The sequence below is a fragment of the Lampetra fluviatilis genome, chromosome 21 (assembly GCF_964198595.1).
Source record: "Lampetra fluviatilis chromosome 21, kcLamFluv1.1, whole genome shotgun sequence".
Classification (NCBI taxonomy): domain Eukaryota; kingdom Metazoa; phylum Chordata; class Hyperoartia; order Petromyzontiformes; family Petromyzontidae; genus Lampetra; species Lampetra fluviatilis.
In genome coordinates, this window is record NC_136295.1 from 6,402,250 (window position 1) to 6,428,120 (window position 25,871).

General features: G+C 43.6%; 1 protein-coding gene across 5 annotated transcripts in view; it reads left to right on the plus strand.

The window, feature by feature from the left end:
- Nucleotides 1-25,871, plus strand: part of LOC144938172 (catenin delta-2-like) — a 270,511-nt gene that overhangs the window by 233,560 nt on the left and 11,080 nt on the right. For all 5 annotated transcript variants that reach the window (XM_078865941.1, XM_078865938.1, XM_078865939.1 and 2 more), the window contains 2 exons: nucleotides 583-667; nucleotides 24,634-24,757. In XM_078865941.1, coding sequence (XP_078722067.1) covers nucleotides 583-667; nucleotides 24,634-24,757 — 209 coding nt within the window. The remainder of the gene's footprint in view (nucleotides 1-582; nucleotides 668-24,633; nucleotides 24,758-25,871) is intronic.

Here is a 25,871-nt window from a genome sequence, read left to right on the forward strand (position 1 = left end):
GTGCTGCCCCCCCCCCATCCCACTGTATGAATCACAGGTCACTTGAAGGGATTCCAGAAGTTTGCTTTCTGTGATATCCACTTACATGGGGCCATTCTCTCACACAAAGGGTGGAGGGATGGCGCAGTGGTTAGTGCAGCTTTTTACTGGCCATCGAACAAAGATGGTCACTGCATCATCGTGCGCTTTCAGATGCACTTCTGCGGCCGTCTGGAACGTTCTTCCTTACAATATTAGGAAGCCACTGGAGCTTTACACTTTTAAATCTAGATTAAAAACAAATTTCTTAGGAATAGTTTTTTTTGTGTTTAGTGTCTTGTTTTTCCCCGCATCTCTGATTAGCACAGTTGGCTATGTACAGTGTGAAAGAAGTTCAACATACATATTGAATTGTGCTATGAACCTGGTGACCTGGTTTCGATTGCTGGCAGTGGGCAATATCAGTGGCATGTAATATCTGAACTATGCTGGACCCCCTGTATGGCCAAACTGCCACAGTGTGGGGGGATGCCTTCAAGCAGCATTGGATTGGCAAAGGGGCTGTGCATCACAATGCATTGCTGTGTGTTCTGACCCATGCAGGTTTTCACCGAAGGTCGTCAAAGCAGCGGCGCAAGTTCTGAGTACCCTGTGGCAGTATCGTGATCTGCGAGCCCTCTACAAGAAGGTGTGGTGTGTGTGTGTGTGTACCAATCCAGGACCTCTTTTATTTACGTTGCATTCGGCCTCTCTTGGAGCAATTGCACAACAGGAGTCATCAATGCATTGCAAATGACAGGTTCTCTGAATATATCGTATTTTTTATTTGATTTTTTTACCGTTACTTTACAAAAATGTTGTTTATTGGCATCATGTCATAAGACAATGGACATGTTTAATTCAGATCTTTGCAATGCCACACGTTAGAGGAATGGCCAATGCAAGGTGTCACGGAACTAATTCTGAGATTTCGACCAATCGTTTATCATCGGCGCGAGGAGCACTGCACTTTTCCGTGTGCTCTCCCATAAAGGTGTTCATTGCTTGGCAGAAAACCAACGTGTTTATATTTCCAGAGCTGGAATTTGCTGAAATAATCGAAGAAAATCAAATTCATTATTATTTGAGATGTGAAGTCGCTGTGTTTCACTGTGCAACTCTGATCCCTTAACTAAAAAATTCACGTTGAATAATTCCTGCGGTGTTGATGAGAAGACACTTATACATTGTTGTTGCTGCACTAATTTTTACCCACCTGTTGTACTGGCTTCAGTTTACATCAAAGCTAGAGAGCACGTTAAGGCTGGACAAGCCAGTCGGTGACAATTAAGGGCACATTGAGAAAAAAAACGATTGTTGCGTTACTGTATGTCGTGTTGCGCGTGAGTGATGATTATTTTAGATTTCGATTTAAAGCTTTCGTGACTGCAGGGATTCATCTTCCCTTCATTGGCTACCACATTCAGATAAGCCCCTTCCCCCTCCTCCCCCTTAACTTGTATTTAAGAGCTTGTCTCTTGGAATTTTGCCTCACTTGATACAGTAAATTTAGCTGTGACGGTCCCACCTGATGACGGAGACTTGTGTTGCCTCCGAAACGTCGTGATTTATTATTTTATTTCTATGATTATTTGATTTTTTTATTATTTATTTGTATTATTTATTTTTACCTGCGTGACTTTAACGAAGAAAAAACCTAAGAGTATGAGTATCATCTTCCCTTCTACGTGACTTTACCGAAAGAACCAAGAAGATTATTTTGGGCTTGCAGTATTTGTATGGTGTGTAATAGGTTCACAGCAACCCCTGTAGCCAACCGCAGTTGCGACGTTGACTATAACGTAAACAGAACAAATTGAATTGTAATCTTGTATCATGAAGAGATTTCCGAGGTAATGAACGGCTCGAATAGTTTCATTCCTACGTAAATGGTAAATAAACAAAAGTCGGGTTGTTGGTTCGTGATGCTTATGTATGTGAGTAATGTTGATCGATTGTTGTACGAGGATTTTACGTTTTAGGCTGCGTCCGCCAAAGTGACATCTAATGTAGCTTCTCGCCTCTCACCCCGTTCGTATCTACATGTAGCCTTGCTCCTCCAATAGGGTGCAGATACCCCACTGGAACAGAAATAGACTCAAAAGCATGATTGACAAAATAATGTGAAATACTCTTTGGTTCTTTCGGTAAAGTCACGTAGGTATAAATTAAAATAAATCGCGACGTTTCGGGCACAACACAAGCGTCCGAAACGTCGTGATGACGGACACTTGTGTTGCGCCCGAAACGTCGTGATTTATTTTATTTTATACTCTACGTGACTTTACCGTAAGAACCAAAGAGTACGGATTCCTGCAGTCACGAAAGCTTGAAATCAAGAATAATGTGAAATAATGATGAGAGTAATGATAAACAGCTATATTTGGATTGGAAACAAAAAAAGCTATACCTCAATAACTGCTGTCATATAAACCTGTAAGAAACTAGTCATATTACCAGAAGTTGCAAGTTGAGCGATTGTTGCATCGTTTTTGACCTTGGGCAATCTTAGAGTAGTGCAGTTTTTTTCGTGGTGTTTTGTGCAACGCGTTTATTTCCAACGCTGCTTGGCAAAAATATATATTAATTGAAGGTAGCGTAACTAGGATAACACGGCAGAGTAGGGATATTTTAGCCAATTACGGAAGGCCGACCTGGATTAAAATGTTGAAAGAAAGTCGTGAGTGAGAGCAGAGATACATTTGATGATTAAAAGCAAAATACCAATGTGCCTTAAGGAGAAGCCTTGCAGTCGGAATATATTTCCTGTCACGAAATTTGGATTGGAAACAAACGCTGACAAATAATGTGGAGAAAAAATCTGTAAAATGTCTAAAGAAGTGTGGAGAGATGATGCTGGGAATTACAGAGACAGAAATAAGAAGGAATCACTTGGAGAACATGAAATTTAGACAAATTTTTGCTGACTGTTAAGACAAGTTCTTTAGTTTGGACTTGACACATTGCTAGATGCAATGATACCCTGTGTGGCTAAATAAGTGATCCTGTGTCCCCATCTGTATGCGTTGGTTGGGTCGTGGTCTCATTGTAGCTGATGCACACCATTATGCTCCCTAATCTCTGATAGACCAGTTTCATGAACTGGCTATACCTTACACCTGAATCTGACACGAAAGTCACTTCGTGTATAAATACTTCCAGTGCAGTGGGCGAAAAACGAGAATAGTCTCAAGTACAGTTTAGCTTTTAAATGTTGTTTAGTCACATTTGTTTTTGTATGTTTTACTATTGTTTGTATATTTTACCAGGTAAGGCCAACTGTGCTATATAGCTATTTTTCAGAAGCTATCTGGGCACAAATGATAGCTCAACCAAGTGGCTGATCCCGTGGAAATGTAAAGTTGGCAGCCATATACTCTAAACGCACGTTTCTAAATGTGGAGGGAGAAGCTGGAGAAAAATCGTCGCAACTACGGGGAGAACGGGCAAACCAAATATACAGGTGTCAGGGTTGGAATTTCACCCAAGACCTCCTGCATACGAGCCGAGGTAGTTAACATCTTGCTACCGTGGTGCCCCGTATTACATCTGTGTTACATTATTGTTTTTGCACATTGTATTTGGTATTTAATTACTTCCTGACTGAATAATTATCTCAAATACCCCCTTTGTTGTGACACCACAAGATCCACCGGATGGGAGGCGCAGTATAAATAACAAATGATGATGATGATGATGAGGTCATCCCACCATGAAATGGGTACCAATCGCTGTGGTGAGATTAGCATTAACACTGGGGAGACCGAGCATGACCAGGCATTGGGTGCTGACCGCATGACCGTTTTGTGAATAGTGCCACCCTTAATAGATACTCGCTCACAGCACTTTATGTAACTGTCAACATAGTAAAATGGAGTCCATTTGTACATTTTGTGGGCAAAGTACACAACCATTTTATCTGGAAATGGAGTTTGGAAAGTATATTTAAATTCCATCTATAAAACAAAATCTTGCCTTGAAAAGAATGACTTCCAATCTTCTACTTTTAAAAAATAGGTTATTCCAAAGCCACATAGGAAAGTGAGTGAATGATGCTTACATCAGCAGGGTCCCCCATTGATTTTGCTCTAGACGAAGCAATATGAGACAATGTATTCCATTGACGTAAACCCAGCAGCAGTAGACATCTTGAAGCTGTAATGTCTTGGTTGCTTCTGTGGAGAGTCCATTTCAGCAGTGGTTAGATAAATCCATCTCCACCCCTCTATCCATCCCGGGTGTCCCTCTGCCCTTCATTCTTCAGACCTTCGAGTGCTTTTTCTCCCTCCGAAGATATCCTTCACCATGTCCCAGTCATCTCCCTTATCCTCGTCTTCCCCACTCTCTCGCTCGGCCTTCTCTCCTTTTCCATCTGGCAGAATCGACGATCTCACTTGTAGTGTAATTAACACAAAGCATGAGAAATTGCAGCTGTCATGGAGCGGGTGGACTGATTTGTTGGTTGGCCAGTGGATGTGTATGCACGTTTTTCTCGTGGTTTCATACACACTAATTAGTTAAACAAATATACCGTTTCCAGCATCCAGTCAGCCACACTCACCCAGGCGTGCCATCCTTAATGCATACACACGCAAAATGTGCTGTTGCGCTTGCAAGATAAATACGAATGTGCACACATGCCCACACACGACTGCATGTGATCTGCGCCTCGCACAAAGAATGCTCGCGCCCCAGGAGGCTTAAACGCATGCACAACCACACCCTCTCCTCCAGGGAATGCTGCTGTCTACCTCCAATTATTCACATCACACACACAAGTGGGGCTTGAATGCACACACACGCAACCGGGCCACAAAGTGGCTTGCATATTCAAATGTGCGCAATGTGACCGTTAAGCAATATGCACGCGACCTTGCACACGCAAAATGCAAAGATCCCCCATGCAGCTTGCACAGCCTGTTGGGGCAAGTGCCATTAGTGAGCACCTGTGAACGCTGGCACGTGCCACGAGGGGATTGTGTGTCCAGGGCCGTTACCTGGCCGTCTTTGTCTCCCCAGTGCTGACGTGCGCACACACACACATAGACAAATACACACATGTAATCTCACTTAAGGAAACAATTTGTCTCCAGTACCTCAGGGATCTGTTAGGTTCGCTGCAATTGGGGAGCGGTTGCATTCCGACGAGGCACGCCCCCATACCAGGGAGGGTTGAACATCTCGTGCCGCACCCGGACACACGTGTCCATCCGGCGTGCTGTCAAGCCCAATCTGAGGAACACATTCTATTTAACAGGTTGACCGAGAGCGCGACCTTCACGAATGCTGGACCAATTAGGTCTGTGAGTTTGCAGTGAGCTCGCAAACCGTGGCAGAATACGGACATGCACGTGAAGGGTGTACGTACGGGCACGTGAAAAGCGCACGTGAAGTTTGGTAGGTTCCTGTGAGCATCTGAAAAGCCTCCGAATTATTTTTAATGTCACAACGCTGACAAATGAATGTTCTTAGAAAATTCATCCGATGTTGTTTGTCGTGGCTTAAAAATAAACAAATTTTATTCCGAAGCTTGTGATGCCACTGGGACAAAATACAATGTGCATCCCGTACGTGCATGCAGTCTCATGCAAATGCCGCTCGCACACACTCGCACACACACACTTGTGCACGCGCGCACACAGGCACAAGTGCTCCATCTCCCATGACTAATCAGGCATTCTTGGCGCCTTTGAAGTCTTAGATGTTTGCATTTAACAAAAAAACATGTGCAATATATATAAATTGGCTATACACATTTTAGATGTTTTTGTAGAAATAACGCACACTGCATTGATGTGCAGACTTGAATAGCAATAACCCCATCATCGTTGAGCATTCATATTATGGAGAACTGCATTGGATATATGCTTTGGCCACTGTAGATTGAGTGACCTTATAGACTGGAATAATTCAATCGTTGTGCATGCTTTTTGAGTGTGTGTATCCCATTGTGTATCTGCTACTTTGTATGGGAATAACCTCTTTTTGCTTTCATTTATGACCTTTGCTCCATATTTTCAAGTGTATTCATCTTTATGGGTTATTTTTCTTGTATATGTGTTATTTGTATCGCCGTGCACACACTGGCATTTAGTATTTCATTGCCATGTCCGTGTGTTTCATTGTGCGAAGTAATGTGAATAGTGGTGTTAATTATTTCAATATGTGTTTTGGAGTGAAGCAAAGTTGGGCCTTCTGAGTTAGGTGTGTTCTGGGTTGTGCTGCGTGTTGAAAATTTATTTTGTCGAGCTTTCACCATGCACTGCTGCGGGCATCATTCAACCTCCTGAAGATGGTTGCGGTCAAATTTCGATTTAAAGCTTTCGTGACTGCAGGGATTCATCTTCTTGGTTCTTTCAGTAAAGTCACGTTGAAGGGAAATAATAAATTAATAAAAATCTAATATAATAAAATACAATTTTCACGACAAGCAGCTGTCCTCAGGTGAAGAACAGGGCTGTCGGAAAGACAGTGTCTTTTCGACAGCGTCTTTCCGACAGCCCTGTTCTTCACCTGAGGACGGCTGCTTGTGTTGTGGCCGAAACGTCGTGAGATTTGTATTTTATTATTATTTTTTTTTCCCTTCTACGTGACTTTACCGAAAGAACCCAGAAGATGGTTGCAGTCGTGTGTTGCAAAGGCTTATTTTGTGTTGTTATCATTATTACTTCACTTGGTTATACAGAAAAGCCTCACCGACTCTCATGACTCTTTTTCAAGATGGTCCTGCCAAGTTTTTTTTGCCTTAGCAGACGGTTATTGCTATGTCGATTCCAATCAAGAATATATCTGCGTATTTCATAATACAGGCTTTTTTTGGGTTAGATTGCGTTAATATAAATATTAACGCGTGCATATAAATATTAACACGTGAATATAAATATTTACGTTAATATAAATATTTACGCGATCTAACCCCAAAAAACCTGTATTATGGATGATATTGGTCGCGAAAGCCTGCGTGTTAAACTGATCTGCGCATTTCATTTCAAATTTGACCGTGACACCAACACGCACGACTCCCTTTCACAATGGCCGACTCTTGCGAGTGACGTCAATTTAATGTCCGCTGGGAAGCAGATGGCACATACTGTTTTCACGGTTAATACACCTCCCAGTATTGACCAGGACGGCCACTGAATATGAGCCTTGAACCTTGGCGAGAATCGGCCAATACCCTACCGCTGGGCCATCTCACCACACCAAATTGAGCCTTGTTAGTACTTGGACTGGCGACCGTCAGGGCTTGCCAGGTGTAGTAGATGAAACACTTTGAGGTGGCCAGGGGATAAGCATTTAGCGCCATTCCTTGATATAGCTGCAGTTTCTCTGGATACTCCTCCCGCATGTCACACTCTCATTAATGACATTGGCCAAACATCTCACCCAATACAGGAACCTCCGAAGAAAATTAATGGACACTTGGGAATTTCTGGATGGATAATAAATAATAGGGTGGATAATCATAACGATTATTTGATAATGGTATATTTAAAACATGAACGAATTAAAATATATGTAACCCCTATTAATATGTAACATTAGAATTGTCGTGAGCAAAGATGTTGGTTGATTTTACATTAGCGTACTATTGTATTTTTGCGCATGCCTTGCCTTTGCAATTTGTATAATTTGGTCACTAGTCTTTTTCCACAACATAAGCCGCACAATTTGTTTGTTGGAGCAGAAACATTTAATGTAATGGCTCAGCGTCTCCGACCCAGACCAGCTCATCATCATAATCAGTGGCTTGGGTGGTAAAGTAATTGCACAGCAATTAAATTCATGCTAAAACACAGTGGTGCAGTATATACAGCAAAAAGGCATCGCTAAATGCTTATTGTCGTGAGTAACTATCCATATATTTTTTATGCCCTTTTGCTTACTGTCAATTTAATTCACACGTATTGGGTTGTATAATCTGAAGGCAGGCATTTCTAGCAGCGACAGAAGTGCATATTACTGCAGATAGGTTTAACGCGCAACGCAGTATGGAAAACGGAACGGAGTTAATTGTACGCCTATGCTGCTAATCTCAATCCACTGCTGGATGAGGGCCTCTCCTCATGCTGCTTGCATTATGGGGGGATTTTTTTTAATCATATTTGTCTACTTTAGTCAGTGCAGGTTGGGGAAAGTGGGGAGCATGGCCCCGTGTCAGCCTGTTCGTGCATGGTGGTGACCCATTCAAGCAACTATTGCACTTAACCCTGGCCTGTTTAGTGGCAATATTTTAAACTAATACATGCCCATCCATTCTATCCAGTAGACGGCACGGTTCTACTGTGCCATTTTGTTTATTGAGTTTGTGAGCCAGTTGGCCATATTTTTTCATGTTATTTATTTCAGCATGAAGGGCCCAGTAAGCTGTGAGCCTCTTGTTTCATGGGCGCCCTGCAAAAGTACAAATGTTATACTGTGGAGATCTTAGTTACTATCATGGTTACGTACCTCGCGATACCGAAAAGGGAGTACCGGTACGTGCTTTACATGTTACAGGGATAGGGAACTGGTAAAAAAAACTAAAGCAAAAAATTACTGCATTTTTGTAACTTACAAAAATAAAGGGGAAAAAATGCCTTGAACAAAGAAAACGCAATCAGCATTGTACAAGAATATAACCCACTTTTCATCCACACAACCAGAGAATACACACTCATTATATTTTGGCTCATTACTATCACAACAAACGATTATATATTTAATAACGCACAATAAAAAACGCGATTTATGAAGAATATTAAAAAATTTAGACATTTTAAACTTTTTCATCTTAATGATGATTTTCATACTGTCTGAGACACCGTTCCAATGTCGAGCCAGGCTATTTAACACACTGATAGCTGCTGCCACTGGTTCAGCACCAATGACGGCACTGGTATGGGGGTTGCATTGCTGCTGCAGATGCCAAGTGCCGTTCCTAAGTACGTTTTTGTCTTTGTGCAAAACCTTTGTTTGCTGTTCGCTACATAGCCTTGTAAGCACACACAATTGCAACTAAACTTTATTTTGCTTAGGATCAATAGTTGAGTTTTTGTAGTCTTCCCCCTTGTCCAGTGAGGTGTTCCACCTCTGAGAGAAGATATTCAGAAGGTCCGCTGTGCTGTGACCTGTTCTGAATCCAAACTGTCTGCAGGAGATCAGGTTGTTATTCAGCATGCACCTTTGAAGTTGTTTGCTTACTGCTCCCTGCATAACCTTGCTAATGATGCTGAGCAGGGATATGGGGTGATTCTTTGATGGGTTGGCTTTAGAGTCCTTGTGTATTTGGATTACTGAGGCCAGCTTCTATTGGTTTTGGAATACTACACTTGAGAAGCAGCAGTGGAAGAGGCGACACAGAGGGCTTGCAAGTTCAGCACTGCATTCCTTGAGAACTCTGGTGGGGATTAGATCTGGGCCGGTGGCTTTCTCGGGCATGAGTCGCTTTAGGAGCCTGTTGATGTCTTTGGGCTTGCAGGTGATGTTCTTAATTGAGCAGGTGGTGCTTTGTTCAATGTATGGGGCCAGATCTTTTTCATCTTGGAGACGGCATTTCTTTGCAAAAATCTCACAGAACACTTCTACTTTATCCCGTGCTGTGATATGGACAACATCCATGTGCACAATGACAGGGGGATGTCAGAGTTTGCAGCTCTTCCAGAGAGGGAGTTGATGAGCCTCTACCATTTCTTTCTGGTTAAGGTTCTATCAATAAGCTCCTTGAGTTTGATGTCGTAGTTCCTTCTAGCCTGCTTCTCAGCCAGGTTCTAGAAGTGTCTTGCTTGGGAAAATTTCAGCTTGTTGACGGCAGTGTTGTTTTTCTTGAGTTGGCGGAAGAGGCATCGCTTCTTCCTTGTAGCTCTCCTGCACTTCTCGTCAAACCATGCCTTATGTCCGGGCTTTTTGGTGACAATTTTGCTGGGGATGTATAGCAGCTCCATAGCATTACAGATGATGTCGGTGACCTCGCTACACGTCTTCTCAGGGTCTATCACCGAGAAGACTCTTGACCAGTCTGTAGATGCGATGAAGCCTCTCCTTCAGCAGTAGTTGGCTTTGTTGTATTGCCACACTTTCCTCTTGTAGGGCTTATTTTTCTGCGCATGGACATCAAGCTTTACCAGGACTGGGTTATGGCCTGAGGTGCCCAGGTTGGCAAGCATTGCAGATATGAGAGGAAAGTCAGTAATGACAAGGTTCAGGATTTGGTCACCTCTTATTGGAAATTCAACCATCTGTTGAAGGCCCAAGCAGCTTTCAAGCTATAACACTTGGTGGCCAGCTGAGTCTGTTATTCGGTTACCTAGCCGGTCTTCATGATGGACATTGAAGTCTCCCACCAGCATGATGGAATGTACATCAAACGCTATCATTTTTGATAGCGTTTGATGTGTAATGCTATGGAGCTGTCCAGGTAGTTAAATATGTCATTGGTAGCACTGGGTGGTCTGTACACGGCTCCGATGAATAGCTTCTGGGAACATAAGTTGACTGTGAGCCACATCAGTTCCATGTCATGATTAATGTCAATTCCTCGTAGGCAGTACACTGCAATCCCACCTCTGGATGAGGCAGCTCTATCTCTTTGGCAACACATGGTGTAACCAGGTATTGCAATGCAGTCTGCTCTCTCTTGAACAGATGGGTCCAGGAATGTTTCCACCACCATGACAACAATGGCTTCCTTCTCCTTGCACAAGTTGGCGAGTTCTCCGATGTTGCATCTCAGGCCACGGATGTTGACCTCAATATTTAGCAGTTCCTTGTCTCATAGTTGGTGGGTAAACATATGTCGTTTCCATATTGATCCTTTCGAGGATTGGCTTTGTTTCTTGTAGCAATTGAGAGTAGTGTTCAAGGGTTGATGGCCCTTGACCCCAGACACAACTGAGCAGTGTGGTGGAGGTATATGCTATACATGACCTGATCTGAAAGCATCCGAAGACTCATAACAGATCGTGCTCGGGTAAGAGTCACTCGGGCAAGGGTGGGGTGAACAGCACTTTTTTATACCCCCACTACCCCATCAGTATGCCTGCAGTACTGAAGAGATGGCCTCATCCAGAGCTGACCATATAAAATATGGAATATTGGAGCAATGCTGGGCCAATGTTGGTCCAATCAGTTCCAGCCACATGCCAACGTAGGTCCAACGTTGGCGTGTTTACTGGGGAGTAACTTCCCATTGTTGTTCACATTGATCAATGCAGATCTGGGCGTAGGTATTTGCCATTGTTAGATTTGGCAACACAAATTATGAAGAGGATCAAGGACCAGATTCACGTGTGGGAAAATATTTCTTTCACCTAATTATTGAAAATGTACAAATTTCTCCATTACTAACAATATGGCAAATCACCCACGCGATGTGTTGTGGTTCCGTTTTATTGATGAGATAATATGGCGCTGACATGTTTAAATAATATAATAATAAAAATAAGTGACAGTTAATTATAAAAATAGCAAGTATAACATCGTGAAGTGGACCAGTCAAGAAAGTGAAAGCTTTACAAAAGAGAACAATTTACAGCCCTTTTTAATTTTTCTGATGGATCAAGGCCCCCCCCACTCACGTTTGTCAAGGCGATTTGTACCTGACAATACTTCACCACGCTAATCAGTGTGGATTGGTGAAGAGTGGAAGGCCAGTTATCACTCGCCGCTGATCTTAGCCGTCGCTGGGAATAGATAAATAAAACAATGCAAAAACCACAATGCTACATTTATTGGTTCCGAAAACGATAATTATCTGGAAATATCTCTGAAATTCACGAAGCATGTTCCAAAGATCTGGACTGGATATCAAAACTTTAACGGGAGGCTGTAAAATGTCACCATTCCTCCACCTTCCTCTTGCACCTCCGATTAGCACAGTTGGCTACGTACGGCGCGAAATAAGTTAAACATACAGTACATACATAATTTATGGTTCAGAAACAAAAACTGGAGACAGAAACGTTAATGCACGCAGCACTGGCAACCAAAGTACAGCAGCACTGAATTTATTTGTACCCTCTACAGGCATGATGCTCTTGCCTACCTGAGTAGAACCGAGCATGACAGCGCGTGGACGGTGTCGGCTTTACCGGTCGTACAATGAGAGTCGATCAGTACGTGCCAGAGAAAGTCTTTCTCTCTCCCAGAAATACGCCAATTCCACAGAGTGGTCAAACTCTCACAAGAAGTTTAACAAATGTTTCCCTTGGGCAGGGCTTTTAGACAGCCAAGCCATCTGCTGCCCAGTCAGGCAGGACCGTGAATAGCCTCATTCCTGCCTCTCCTCTCAGCTAGTTAAGGGTGGAGTGATGGATGGCGCAGTGATTACTGCACTGTGCGATTAACCCGACGACCAGATTTAGATCCGTGGCCACAGCTAACTTTGGTGCCGAGTGATATCTTAACAGGTCCTGAGCTCCACCCCAACTAGCCCACATTGAGCAGCATGCCGAAATATGGGCAAACAAATCTCTTTGACTGACGTGGCGGTAACCTTCATTCAACAGCGCATTGACAAGGGCTGGAAATTATTATTTTAAGCTTGAGAAAGGTCCTCCTGCTGGATTTCTAGACTTGAAATGAGAATCCCTTTTTAGATTTCCTTTAGGTTAAATTAACCTGACTGTTAAGGGCTGAGTGAATGTTTGACATGGCCTGGAAACAACACCATGTGCAAAGGACTCCCATAGGTCAGCTCAGCCTTAAATTATTATCCTCTGAGGACATTTCCCAGGTTAGCTTGATTTGACCATACAACACCACGTTGGTCGGTGCGGGTTATCAAAGCAGGGAGCACAGACCTGGGAGCATAGAGGCACAGTACAGCAGTGGATTTTTCTGCACTTCCCCCCGCTTCTCACAACATAGCACAGGCCCATAGCCGCTCATAAAAACCTGACGTGCATGATGTTCACCCATTTCAACACTGTCGAGGTACAACCTCTGCCAAGCTGCCAAACATCTGATGAGGTCGGGCACGTTCCAGGTGATTTGGTCATCGGTCTTCTAGTTGACTGGAAAATGAGAACCTTCTGCGGTGAACGTTTAAAAACACTGGCGTGTGCGACTCTGCATTGAAACTGAAATCCATACAAATGTACGTGCACGTGCTGCGTCTCAATGCTGTAATATGCCCGTTTACAGGGTCAGCCTTTTAAACTTCACTTAAACAAAAATACAGATGAATTAAATTTTCCTGAATGCCATAAGTGCTACTCCTGCGATGAGTGATGCTTATCGATTTTGTTAATTTTTTTTGGTAGTGCAGGTGTGCGGCGGGGAGGATACATCACCTTAAGGGATTTGTTACTGGCAGTACAGTTTTGTTTCCTTAACATGTTTATGTTAAAGGATATGGTTGCATATCAAGTTCAAGTTCATTTATTAGGTATAGCCCTGTGAGACATTCGGCTCTTGAATCGGGTGCAACCGCAACAAACAAAAAACAAAAACATGAACAAAAAAACATCTTAAAGTGAATATGTGACTGAGTGCAAACAGAAAATCCAAGAAAAGACAGCAAAATATTGCAGAAAAAAATACCATACACCAAGAAGTATAGACACATCACAGTTAACAATGGAAATATTTCACGACATTATACTGTGGGATGAATCCAACCACATGCCATGTCAGGGATGAGAGATGTTTGACCATACTTTACCATGCTGGTTCAGTGTGGATTTTGGTGAAGAGAAGGAGGCCCTAAACCAGTTTAGATGTCAGCCGCCACTGCCAGGAATCGAACCCAGGTCGCCAGATTATTTGAGCAGCGTGCTAACCACTGCGCCATCAGCATATTCATGCAGTATGGCTTTCCCACCTGATGGCGGACGCTTGTGTTGCACCCGAAACGTCGTGGTTTATTTTATTTTATACCTACGTGACTTTACCGAAAGAATCAACGAGTAAGTATGGCTATGTTCCGACAAACTGAAACTGACACCTTTCGGGTTGAGTACATTACTCTTATACTTCTATGCCAAGTGTTTGTAAAGTGATGCAGAATATTTTTCGGTTGTGTGCTACAGTGGCATAATGCCCTTACTAAGCGTGCGTAACGCTGAAGTGATTTGTCAATTAATGTCTTGCAATACAGGCATCGAATTGTGCGTGTAAAAATTTACTTTTTTGTATTTATACATATCTTGTATGTGATGGGTTCTCATAACCTCTGCATCCACCAGAGGTGCTAACACTCACCGCAGCGTAACAAAAAAGCTACTTTAATTTAACCAATACTCTCAGTTTTGACAAATCATCAACTCACTGAGGTGTAGGGGAGAGATCATTGCACCCCTATCTTAATCCCAACATGGGCCATCTCACTACGCCAAGTAATTAATAACCCGCCACAGTGAACTTCACTAAGCCACTGACCCTGAGCCACTCACTGGAGGCCTTGATGGCACAGAATGTTCCAGAAACACAAGGGGCCAAAAGCTTTTTGCCCAAGGCAACCTCTTAGGTAAACAGTGGTGATGGGGGGGGGGAGAATCACTTTTTGTGGTTGCTTAGTTTGACCCCAAAAACACTGGCACAGGTACAGTGCACCGTGATAGACAGGGAGCATCGTGACATTTATATCGGCAGAACGATGGAATATAATGTCACCCTCAGACCCGGGGCTCTGTGCAGAGCTGGCGAGTAGTGTTCGAAGAAGATTCCGTGTATCTGTGCTTCACTTGGACAACTTAATAAGCGTAAAGTCGCCCGGCATGGAAGCAGATTATAGATTCTACAATTCAAGGTCGCAGCTTAATCTTACTTTGGCGTGCGGTGGGGGTAGGGTTATGTGACTGATTGATTAAGCAGGGTCTGGTTAGGGTTGAGATGACATGCGCCTTGTGTATGTGTGTCAGTGTGTACTCTGGTTTCTGGAGACACTTATCTGTATACACACCTACCACTGTTGTGTGCATATATGTGCGTGTGGTTGGAGCAATAGCGTAGTGGTTAGCACACTGTACTATGAACCCGGCAGCCTGAGTTCGATTTCCAGCCACGGCTATCATCAGTGGTGATTATCTAAACCGGTCCTGGGCCTCCTCTCGGTCAATACAACCTTCAATGAGTACCTGGTGTGGTGTTTAAAAAAGGTGGCCAGGCTTGGTGCTTGTCACACCATCCCCTCGTGTGCCATGCTGTCCGTTGTAGGTGCTCGTTAACAGCGCTTGCCCCAACAGCTTGTGTAGGCTATAAAGGGGACCTTTGTCTTTGTGGTGAATGTGTTCCGCGTGTCTAAAGTTTGCCGGTGATGGCGAGCGCACGTAAATACGCATGTGCATTCGTCCACATGCGCTTCACGCGTACGTCCTATGTTAGAGAGGATGCACACTTGTGTTCATAACGGGTGTAGAAGTTTCAAAATGTATTTTACGAAGCAATGCCTTGAACCCCAAGACGGCCTCTCTCCAGGAGCCAAAGCAGTGGCAGCGCTGCCCTTAATTAAATGCCGATACGTATCATCGTGCATTACTGCGGAGATGCCATGCGGTCGTGCTCTCTGAGATTAATGACACTGCCAGGACTGTAAAGCATGCGCTAGCCACTGCGTTTCATGTTTATGTTTCTAAAACGGTGGCTGTTATTGAATTAGGCTTAGCATTATTTGAACCCCATTGAAAAACTAGAAGATTAAATTGTTTGGAAAGAGTGTTACATTTTTTTGTTGTTGTACCCCTTGCATTATCATTTTTATTGTCAGAGGTCATTTAATAATGATATTTTTATTGCTATATTCACATCGTTTTAGTGACACATAATTGCTTATGGCCTCGCTTAATTCAGGAGAGAAAACAAATCACATTTCACTGACAGCACCGTTTTCCTTATCTCGACTCAAATCACTGCGTGTGTATGTACCGTAATGTATTGATATGCTGATATAATGCGATCGATATTGCCCATGGACAAGTCACCATGAATGTGCCCAATCGTGTCTCATTTTAGAAGCTGAGCAGGTGTAAGCCTGGTTAATTCCTAACTTAGAGACCCCACTGAGCATTACCAGGGGTTATAGCCTCGGACTGCGAGGTGACCCAGGAGATGGCAGTGTTGAGTGTTACCGCTATTACGTATGACTTTGTCCAAGTACTCTGTTTCTTCAACATAAAAAAACCACTATTTAAATGCAATTAGTAAAATATCCCAAATACAGGATGTACCTGTAAAAGTGTTCTGAGAGTAAGGCTTTCCTCTAGAAATAGAATCAACATTATTATTACTGTATATAGGTGCATTGAAAATGTGAATGCTTTTTGTTTACTCTTAAAACCAGTGGAGGCTTATTAATGCACACTTCACATCGTAAGGGGTATTCAGCTCGTATAAAAAAATATTTATGAAGGATCTTGATTTTAAGGAAATTGCAAATGTTGTGGGAAATTAGTCGGATAAGGGGTCGAGGTTTTATTGAGCTGCTTTGGGATTTGTATCCATCATGCCCAGGGTTAGCAACTCGATAAAGATATAATTCAAAGAGCACTTTCAAACATTCCCTCATACTTTGCCATTGATATTCAACCTCAAGTGTTGGTGAAAAAAGCCATGGCAATGTTTACTGCTTAAATTAAAAGGGAGGCTAAAGGGACAACAATGTTTAATTGGCAGTTGCTGGTTAATTAATGTTCTAAGGCATTCCAATTATCTATAGTACATCCATAACAATCCTTAAATTATGGTAGGGGAAATTAATATGTTCATAAATTATGAACGGCTCGTGTGATTTATTGCCTCGGGGTGCTCGACGGAGCTCTTCTGCCTCACTTGGCCTGGATGAAACGTTCCGGCGTGTAAATTCTCAGTGCAGCCCAGAGGAGCAAGGAGAGAGGGAGTGGCGGAGGTGGGGGGGATGGATGGCGGAGGCGAGGGGGGGGGCGATGGATTGCGGAGGGAGTAAAGAAGTGGAAGTGGGGGGGGGGAGTTGGGCTGCAATGAGTGGACGGGGTTGGGGGCTGCAGCGGCTTGACACTGAGTCACTGCGTTTATAAAAGCAACGAGTGTTCTGGGGGGTGTACTTTCCGGAGCCTCTCTCTGCAAAATTAGCTTGCATGTGCTGTGCCTCTGCTTGACACCGGGATAATTATGCATCTTGATTGAGAAGGAGTAATGCATTTCTGAGTGGTAGGTATGTGTGCAGAATATATTTTTTTCTATAAACGTCAAATGGCGTAAATACAGTATCTGCAAGCAGTTTGGTCTATTCAAGTTGACTTACATTTCCTATGATAATGCATAAAGACAATTTGCTTGATCTACCATTACATAGCATGGCAGAGTAGGCCAAATACTCTTGACATGTGCCCTCTAGAGCTGCTTGTAGTGGAGGTCCTTTGACCAGGTGTGGTGTGAGCAGGAAATTGCAGGGCTGCACCTTTACCTTTGTCACTATAACCCAGCGCATTGGAGTAAATCGATCACTAATTGCACAACACCTTGATCCGCACCTGCACAGATGAGGTGGAACGATGCGTTGAGTCATCGGTTAATAAACTTAATTTGGAGCTTTCGTGACTGCAGGAATTACTCTTTGGTTCTTTCGGTAAAGTCACGTATAAAGAGAAAATAATAAATTAAATACTAGCATACAACGTTTAGATTGCAACACAAGCAATCAACATCAGGTATAAATGAAATAGAAACACAAATCTAGTATACTTAGAAATGTATTGTTTCTTAAGCTCTCTCTGCTTGCATCGATATACATGCATAGGGATTGGTGTTTTTCAATTCACATATGTTATATACTATGTGGCCCAAAAGTTAGGACACATAAGATTGTTGTATTTATTTTAACAAATAACATAGGATGGTTTTATTTATTTTAACAAATGTTCAAACTGACTTCTGTTAACATTAATGCACGCATTTATCCTCTTTTCAAGTTCATGGAAAACTTAATCAAGATTACAGCCGTCTTCAGAAAAATGCACCCGACCATGGCAAGAACATGTACATTCCAAATATATCCAGGCATGAGAGTTTGGGATGAACCCACGACCTCCTGCATACTAGGTGAGGTAAAATCGAGTCATGACTATTCGCGTAACTGCTGGGGGACGGATGCAACGCTCCACTACCCTGCTATATTGGCCAGGGTCCTGCTATGAATGTGCTTATTCATATTCCTCATTGCCTAATAGCGTTTTTGCTGGGCTTTTGTCTTTGTACTCACTCGTTAAAATATACCCAGTGGGTGGATATATGAAATAGGTCCATTCGTTATGAGAATAAATCTGCAGTCTCAACGACAAACTTACACAACTTCAGTTGGGTAAATTTCGGTTTAAAGCTTTCGTGACTGCAGGGATTCATCTTCTTGGTTCTTTCGGTAAAGTCACGTAGAAGGGAAATAATAAAATAATAAAAATAAAACAATAAAATAATTCTCACGACGTTTCGGCCACAACGCAAGCAGCCGTCCTCAGGTGAAGACCAGGTCTGTCAGACGCTGTCTCCCCGACAGACCTGTTCTTCACCTGAGGACGGCTGCTTGCGTTGTGGCCGAAACGTCGTGAGAATTATTTTATTATGTTTTATTTTTATTATTTTATTATTTCCCTTCTACGTAACTTTACCGAAAGAACCAAGAAGATTCAGTTGGCTAGTTTTTGGTCATGCCGATATGAGATTAATTTGCAGAACGGAGCAGTGGCGAAGTGGTGAATCGCACTGCGTTATGACCCTGGCGAGTCACGTTCGATTCCATGCCCATGGCTAACATCCCATGGAAAGTGACTATCTGATTGAATCTCCAACTCGCCCTTGATGAGCGTGGTGAATTATGGTTAAACAAGCAGCATTACTCGTGCAGCATGGGGAAGTCTTCCTCCAGCAGTGGATTGACGAAGGGCTGCAAACTAATAATGAAATTATTATGATCATCTGCATTGGACACGCTTAGCCAGATAAATACCAGACGTTTCTTTCACCGTTTCTGACAGTCGTTTCCACTGAAATGTGCAGAACATTTGGGATTGTTTTTCCCCAGCGCGGATGAATGTTCATCACCCCCACGTGTTACATTAGCTCAGTTTTGTTAGGGACCTGTCAAATCTGGCATCGCTTCAATTAGTACGTGTGTGGAAATCCGCTACAGTGCCTCATAAGAATTATCCGCTGTCAAACACAATCTATACGGAATAAAACACAAAGGCTTGCATTATTGGCAAAGCATTCACAACACCATGTGGAATTATCAAATAATGCAATTACCGTTAAGGATCGTTTCTAAATAATTATTTCAGACCGATGAACATATCTCACGATTGCAAGGACAACAGCAATCGTAAAAAGGCAATATATTTTATCGCTTTGGATTACACATAGGCACAGATTGTATGTCGCGATGATTAAATGATAATTTCTCTTCTTGTGCAATGTGCATGCAACATGGTAAAATAACAATCTACGACATTGCATTCATTCTGCTTGGGAAGCAAAGAGTTGTTTAATATGAAATAGGGACGGCTTAATGGCTTCGATTTGCATAGAGTGAGGATGAGCCCCCCCCCCCCCACGTTGAGTCCCTCAACACCGCACCTTCTCACCTCCATCAACCCACCTCAAAACCCCGATGTACAACAATTTGCTCCCAAGCCTGTCGAGTAGCCCCCACCAATCATCATCTGCACAGTTTAAACCCACGCTGGGAGGTTGGGCTACGCGGTGGGGCTGCTTAATAGCTCAAATCCCGCTAATGAGTACGCCGTGTCAACATCGCATCGGTTCACGGGCTGTCCTACTGGTGCATGCAGCAGCAGCAGCCCCTCTGGATTCGTCCCCGCTCAGCTGGTGGATGTAGATTATCTCGTGTCTCGTGTTTCTCGCCTTCAACACAGAGGCCACCGCGGCTAAAGAGTGTAGCGTTGAGCAGCATGAAGGCACGCTTTCGGATGCCCCCGCGGTCCCAGCGAGCCATGGGGCCATTGATTGGTTTGGCTCTGAAGACAAGATAATCTCATTAACCCGGAGTTTTATGCCTTCGAGCTCATTCAGCTGAATGCAGTTTGTTTATGATGTGATCCGCATATTTACAGTGCTTACTTTGGCCATGAGATTGGATCGTGGTAGCCTGTACTTGCATGGTGTGTGACCGATTCTTGCCTGAAATATGCTGACCCTTGACCCGAGAATCATATAACAGTACAACTATTGTCTGTAGGCTTTCACGATTGTGCTATATGGCTCTCCGATGTGTTTTCAGATTATACCGGATGTTGAACACCATGATGTTGTTTTTCTGCGTTGCTGGAAGCTTCTTAAGGAACTGAATTGGTTCAGTTACAGAAAAAAACTCCCAGCATGCACAGCAAAATGTCAGATATCATGCCAAACAACATGCACTATAACCCGAAAACCTATCGGAGAGCCATTCAAGAGTAAGTTTTAGTGATACAAAAAATCGAGACACCAGCTTAGTGAACAAGCAGGAAGAAAAAAAACTGTACCTAAATGTAAAGTAGCGTTAATTGTTTATATAACATAATAATTTTCCGAGTGAAATCCAGATTCTGAAAGTCAGAAATCGGTTATGCCGGTAGCTTCGTTCAAACCCCATGGCACATGCAACTCTGATTGGTCAGCGGAAGCCATATTGAGGCACCAACGGCAAAGCTAAGTCATTGCGTGGTACAGCACATTCCGGCGTGAGAAGGTTAAACGTTGAGTTTTATATGGGCGCCACGGGGTGACCAGCCCCTCCCCACCCAGCCCCACCCCTCCCACCCCCCACCCAGCCCCACCATCCCTACCGAGCCCCTCCCCACCCTCCCCTCTCCACCCAGCCCCACCCCTCCCATTTTTTGAAGCACGACGGATGGACACAATAATCCCTGTGTGCTGGTGGAACCAGGTGGTTTAGCAGTTCAAAGGTAAAGGTGCAACCTTGTTATTGTTAGCTCAGGCCACTGCTGTTGGGCTTCCAGTCGAGGGAGCTCTAGAGGGGATTTTAACTCTTTCACACTGGCTAGATTTATTTGAAGAGGTGAGAGTACCCACACACTGGATTTAATCAAATTGGTGATGGCTGCAAGTAACAGACCTCGTATTATTACGTTAGAATACTACCACCACCTACCCATTTAGACTCATTTATGTCTTCTACGTAGGTGAGTTCGCAACAGAATCCTGTGACATCTTATTTGTGGCTGCATTAACGTTGCGCTGAAGTCCAGCCACAGTTGTCCCCAAGATCATTTGGCAAACAACTGATGAAATATGCAGGTGTGTGTGTAAGAGAATGCTTTGGATATGTTTTCGACAAAAATCTATGCTGTTAAACTTTAATTATCCAACTTTTGTGTTACATTTCCGTAAATGAAGTATGACCCTTCCTGTATCCTTCAAGAAGATTATTGCTGTGAAAATGAACGTAGTTATGGGTGGCGCGGGGGGGGGGAGAGGGATGTCCCAGATAAAACAAACACATAACGCAAAACATGTGTAAATTAGACCATAAAAACGTGTCCCGTTTCTAACTATGCAGAATGGGGGTGATTGCAAAATATTTTGTCTGTTTTTTTGTTGCTTATGTAAGCGGGTCTTTTTTGCTGAAACGTTTGCCAAGTCACAAAGAAGTACATGGGGTCATTACCTCTCAAGGAAGCCAGCGTGCCTCTGTATTTGTGTGTGCTATGAAGAAGGGCCACGACCCCCAAGCGTTGCTTGTTATGTTTTTGTTTATCTTTTAAGGCTGAGGTGGGTTTTTTCAGTTTTCAGTTTCATTAATTAGGTATAGCCCTTGTGAGCCATGCGGCTCTTGAATCGGGTGCAACCGCAACAAACAAAAACATGAACAAGGAGCATCTTAAAGTGACTACGCGCAACAGAAACATCCAGGAAAAAGCAGCAAAGTCTTCCAGAAAAAGCACCGTATATCAACGTTGTGTGCAAAAATCCCAGTGGGATGCAAGTCAAGCAATAACAACCATAAGACAATTTAGATTAAAGTTATCAGTCTACCTCTGTATTACAACAAACAAATATAGCTAAACCAAAACGTTTTCGAAATCACCAAAATAAAGCTATAAAAACAATGTAACAGTGATCTTAGGAACTGTGATTCAAATTTAACAATAAAACAATATACATAACATGGACGACCAAACTTTGCAGCCATAGCTGGCAGCATGAGTCACTCCATAATAGCAGGTGTATCAGTAGGAGTATCAACATTTTAAAAATAATAGAGACCTATAGACCCATACTCAGAGGCCGATAGAGACTTACTCATAGAGACTTACAAGGACCCATACTCATTAAGACCCATACTCAGAGGCCCAAACTCATAGATACCCACAGAAACCCAGACCCATACTCATAGACTCACAGACACCGACAGAGACCCATACTCCTAGAGATTCAGTTATAGAGACCCACAGAGAGCCCTACTCAGATACCCACAGAGACCCATAGACCCACACTCAGATACCTTAACTCATAGAGACCCACAGAGACCGATACTCAAAGAGACCCAGTCAAAGAAACCCACAGAGGACCTATACTCATAGATATCCACAGAGACCCATACTCACTCACAGACACCAACAAAGACCAATACTCAGAGACCCACAGACACCCACAGAGACCCACAGTTTACACCACTTCCTCCCTACGGTCTTCCCGGGGGAGAGCTTTTGCCTTTGTGAGAATGGAAACCACCTCCACCACCTCCACCCGCACCAGCGCCACCAGCACCACCACCATCACCACCAGCACCATCACCACCAGCACCACCATTACCACTATCACCGCTATCACCGCCACCAGCAACACCAGCACCACCATCACCACCAGCACCACCACCACCAGCACCACCACCACCAGCACCACCATTACCACTATCACCGCTATCACCGCCGCCAGCAACACCAGCACCACCAGCACCACCATCACCACTAGCACCACCATCACCACCATCACCAGCACCACTACCACCACCGCCAGCACTACCAGCACCACTACCACCAACACCGCCACCAGCACCACCACCACCACCACTCACATCTTCTTCTGTTGATTAATGTGTTGAGTTAGTTTTAATAACCCAGAGTTAATTGTTCGTGAATTCAGCTGTTCCTGTTGTGTTGCCTAACTTTAAAAATCTGGCATGGTTTCACACTTCCAGATGTTGCTGTGTGAAATAAAATAGGTCTTCAATATGTAAAAATGTTATCAACTCGAGATTAATTTGTTAATATAAATTGCACAACTGCATTTTTCGTGAGTTTTTTTTTATATTTAACAGGACATTTAGAAACGTATGGAATACATTACCCAAAAGTTGCGTTTAATTTGTGTTTATATAGCTCATGATTTTTGGCAGTGTCACTTGCTCTCTGGTTCCAAATATTTCTGCACTTGAGTGAATTCTGCTGGCATGTAACAATTCATCTGCCCAGTTCCCTGCAATTAAATTATTCTCCAACAATTTGGGATGATTCGATTTCATAATAAACATTTTTTTCATCCAGTTTTTACTCTCTTCATTGTATTCTCCGTCTCCTGTGTTATGTCTTTGTGCTGTTATCTTAACCGGAAATAAATAATACATTCAGTGCATTTAGTTAATGCAGAAGAATCATGGAACCATATGCGTCTGATTTGAGCAAGGAATTGTTACGTTAAGTAGGTGTGTAACAATGAATCGTTTCGTCGATTAAACTCGTCAAACTCATAATTCACGCATTTAAGCGTACACTTCAGCATCGATTATTTCTGACATTTGCATCTATTGTAAGTTAAGGGGTTCACTGAATCCTTGCAGCCACTACAATGTTAAAACAATTTGATTTTGGGAGTCAAATCGCGGGTACATCTGCGAGCAGCTCCGGCTGAGCTGACAACTGCACTTGCAGCACCCCCAAGTGGCTAGACGTGAGCATGACTGTGAGCAAGGAATTAAAGAGAGACTCGACAAACGGCGCCAGCTTGCTCTGCTCACGCGTGGAGCTGGCCCTGGTGATTGAAGTCGGAGCCGCTCCATCAAGCATCGCAAATTGGCAGTTTGGCAGTCAGAAGCATCCTTGCAGTGCTGCCCTCATCCCTCATAAACGATGTTGCTGCGCAAGTATCTGGCTCGGACTCCACTTTTGAGTACGGAGCGTACGGTGCGAAAATCTTTCGCACCGTACGTAGCCAACCGTGATAATCGGAAGTGTGGGGGAAGGACATCAATAACTAAACACTAAAAGTAGTTCGGAAGAGTTGAGTTAATGTATGTATGCATCTTCTTGGTTCTTTCGGTAAAGTCACGTAGAAGGGAAATCATAAAATAAAAAAAATATTTTAAATTTTTTTTATTTTCCTTCTACGTGACTTTACCGAAAGAACCAAGAATATGAATCCCTGCAGTCACGAAAGCTTTAAATCGAAAAGTATGTATGCATGTACAACTTCTTTGGCACGCCTTGTTGTATTTGGGATGTTTCACGCCTTGGTGTATTTATTGAAGGTCGATTGGCCAAAACGTCGAGGTCTCCGTGTAAAAAGTAACCTGTTATTATCTAAATAGTCTGTTACTTTGTGTATACGTTGACTGAAACAGCAACCTTGATACATGTTGTTTGATGTTGATATCCCTGATGCATGACGCTGATGTCTCTGCTGCCTGGCGCTGATGTCTCTGTGTTGCAGGATGGCTGGAGTCAACAGCACTTCTTGGTCCTCAGCACCATGGAGAGGGAACGGAATAAACCGCGCGCCGTCTCGCAGCCGGCATCTCCCACGCGTGCCACCGCCGCCATCCGCAGCCAGTCGGGTAAGACACACACACCCACACTCACAACTACGCGTGCACACGCGCACACGCGCACACGTACTAAGGCAAAGAAACCTTGTAAAGCCAGTACAGACTCGTGGGGCAAGTGTTGTTCACGAACAACTGTGAAGGCCAAACACGACGCACGAGGGGGTGGGTGACCAACACTGACAAGCCACCTTTGTTTCCTCAATGGCGATGTTTCAACACCGCACCTAGCTACTCATTTAAGGCTGAGCTGACCTAAAGGAGGCCATGGACAGGTTTATGCACTACTTGCCACTGATGTTAACTGTGACTACAAACTTAACTCGTCAACCTTGGGAAGGCCTAAGATCAGTTCATATATTGTCTACTGTTATTGGTCATAGGCGGGAATGGAACTTGGGTCACCGGGTTTGTAGCGCAGAGCCATAACCACTGCTCCACCACTCCCCATTTACACACCTACACACACACAGAGCTGTGTGTGAATGAAGGCTGGCATAGCACATGAAGGGGCAGGTGGCCAGCACCATGCCCGGCCACCTTTGTCTCCCTAGTGCCAATGTTTATATACCACACCAGGAACTCTTTTGAGGTGTCGATCTTGGGGGAGTCCCAGGACCAGTTCAGATATTCATCACTGGTGTTGGCCATGAATGGGAATCAAACTCGGGTCGCCAGATTCGTAGCGCAGCGCGCTAACTGCTGCACCACCGCTCCAAACAACCTACACACCTTAGATGCAAACGTATAGGTACATCTACATAGATGTAGACACACGTAAAAATTTAATTGATTGCTCATGATTTATGCAATTGAATGTAGTAGCTCTAGTGCCTGCAGGAGTCAAGTGAACCTTTGACATACAGCATACATGACGCTACAAATTGTCAATTCTCACACGCACGAGTCGCCGCATGTACCTGGCACGTTATATAAAATTTTCACGTCTTACTCATTGCTTGCCTAGTGTGCCACTGTCAGTCTTAAAGCGAAATTGAAAACAAAACTTGTTCCAACACACGCGCACTTGTACCATGTGCATGTTGCATATGACCACGTCTGCATTTTGTGCCGTGCGCATGTGCCACAACAGCACGGCAAACAGATGCGGCCACATACGAGACGG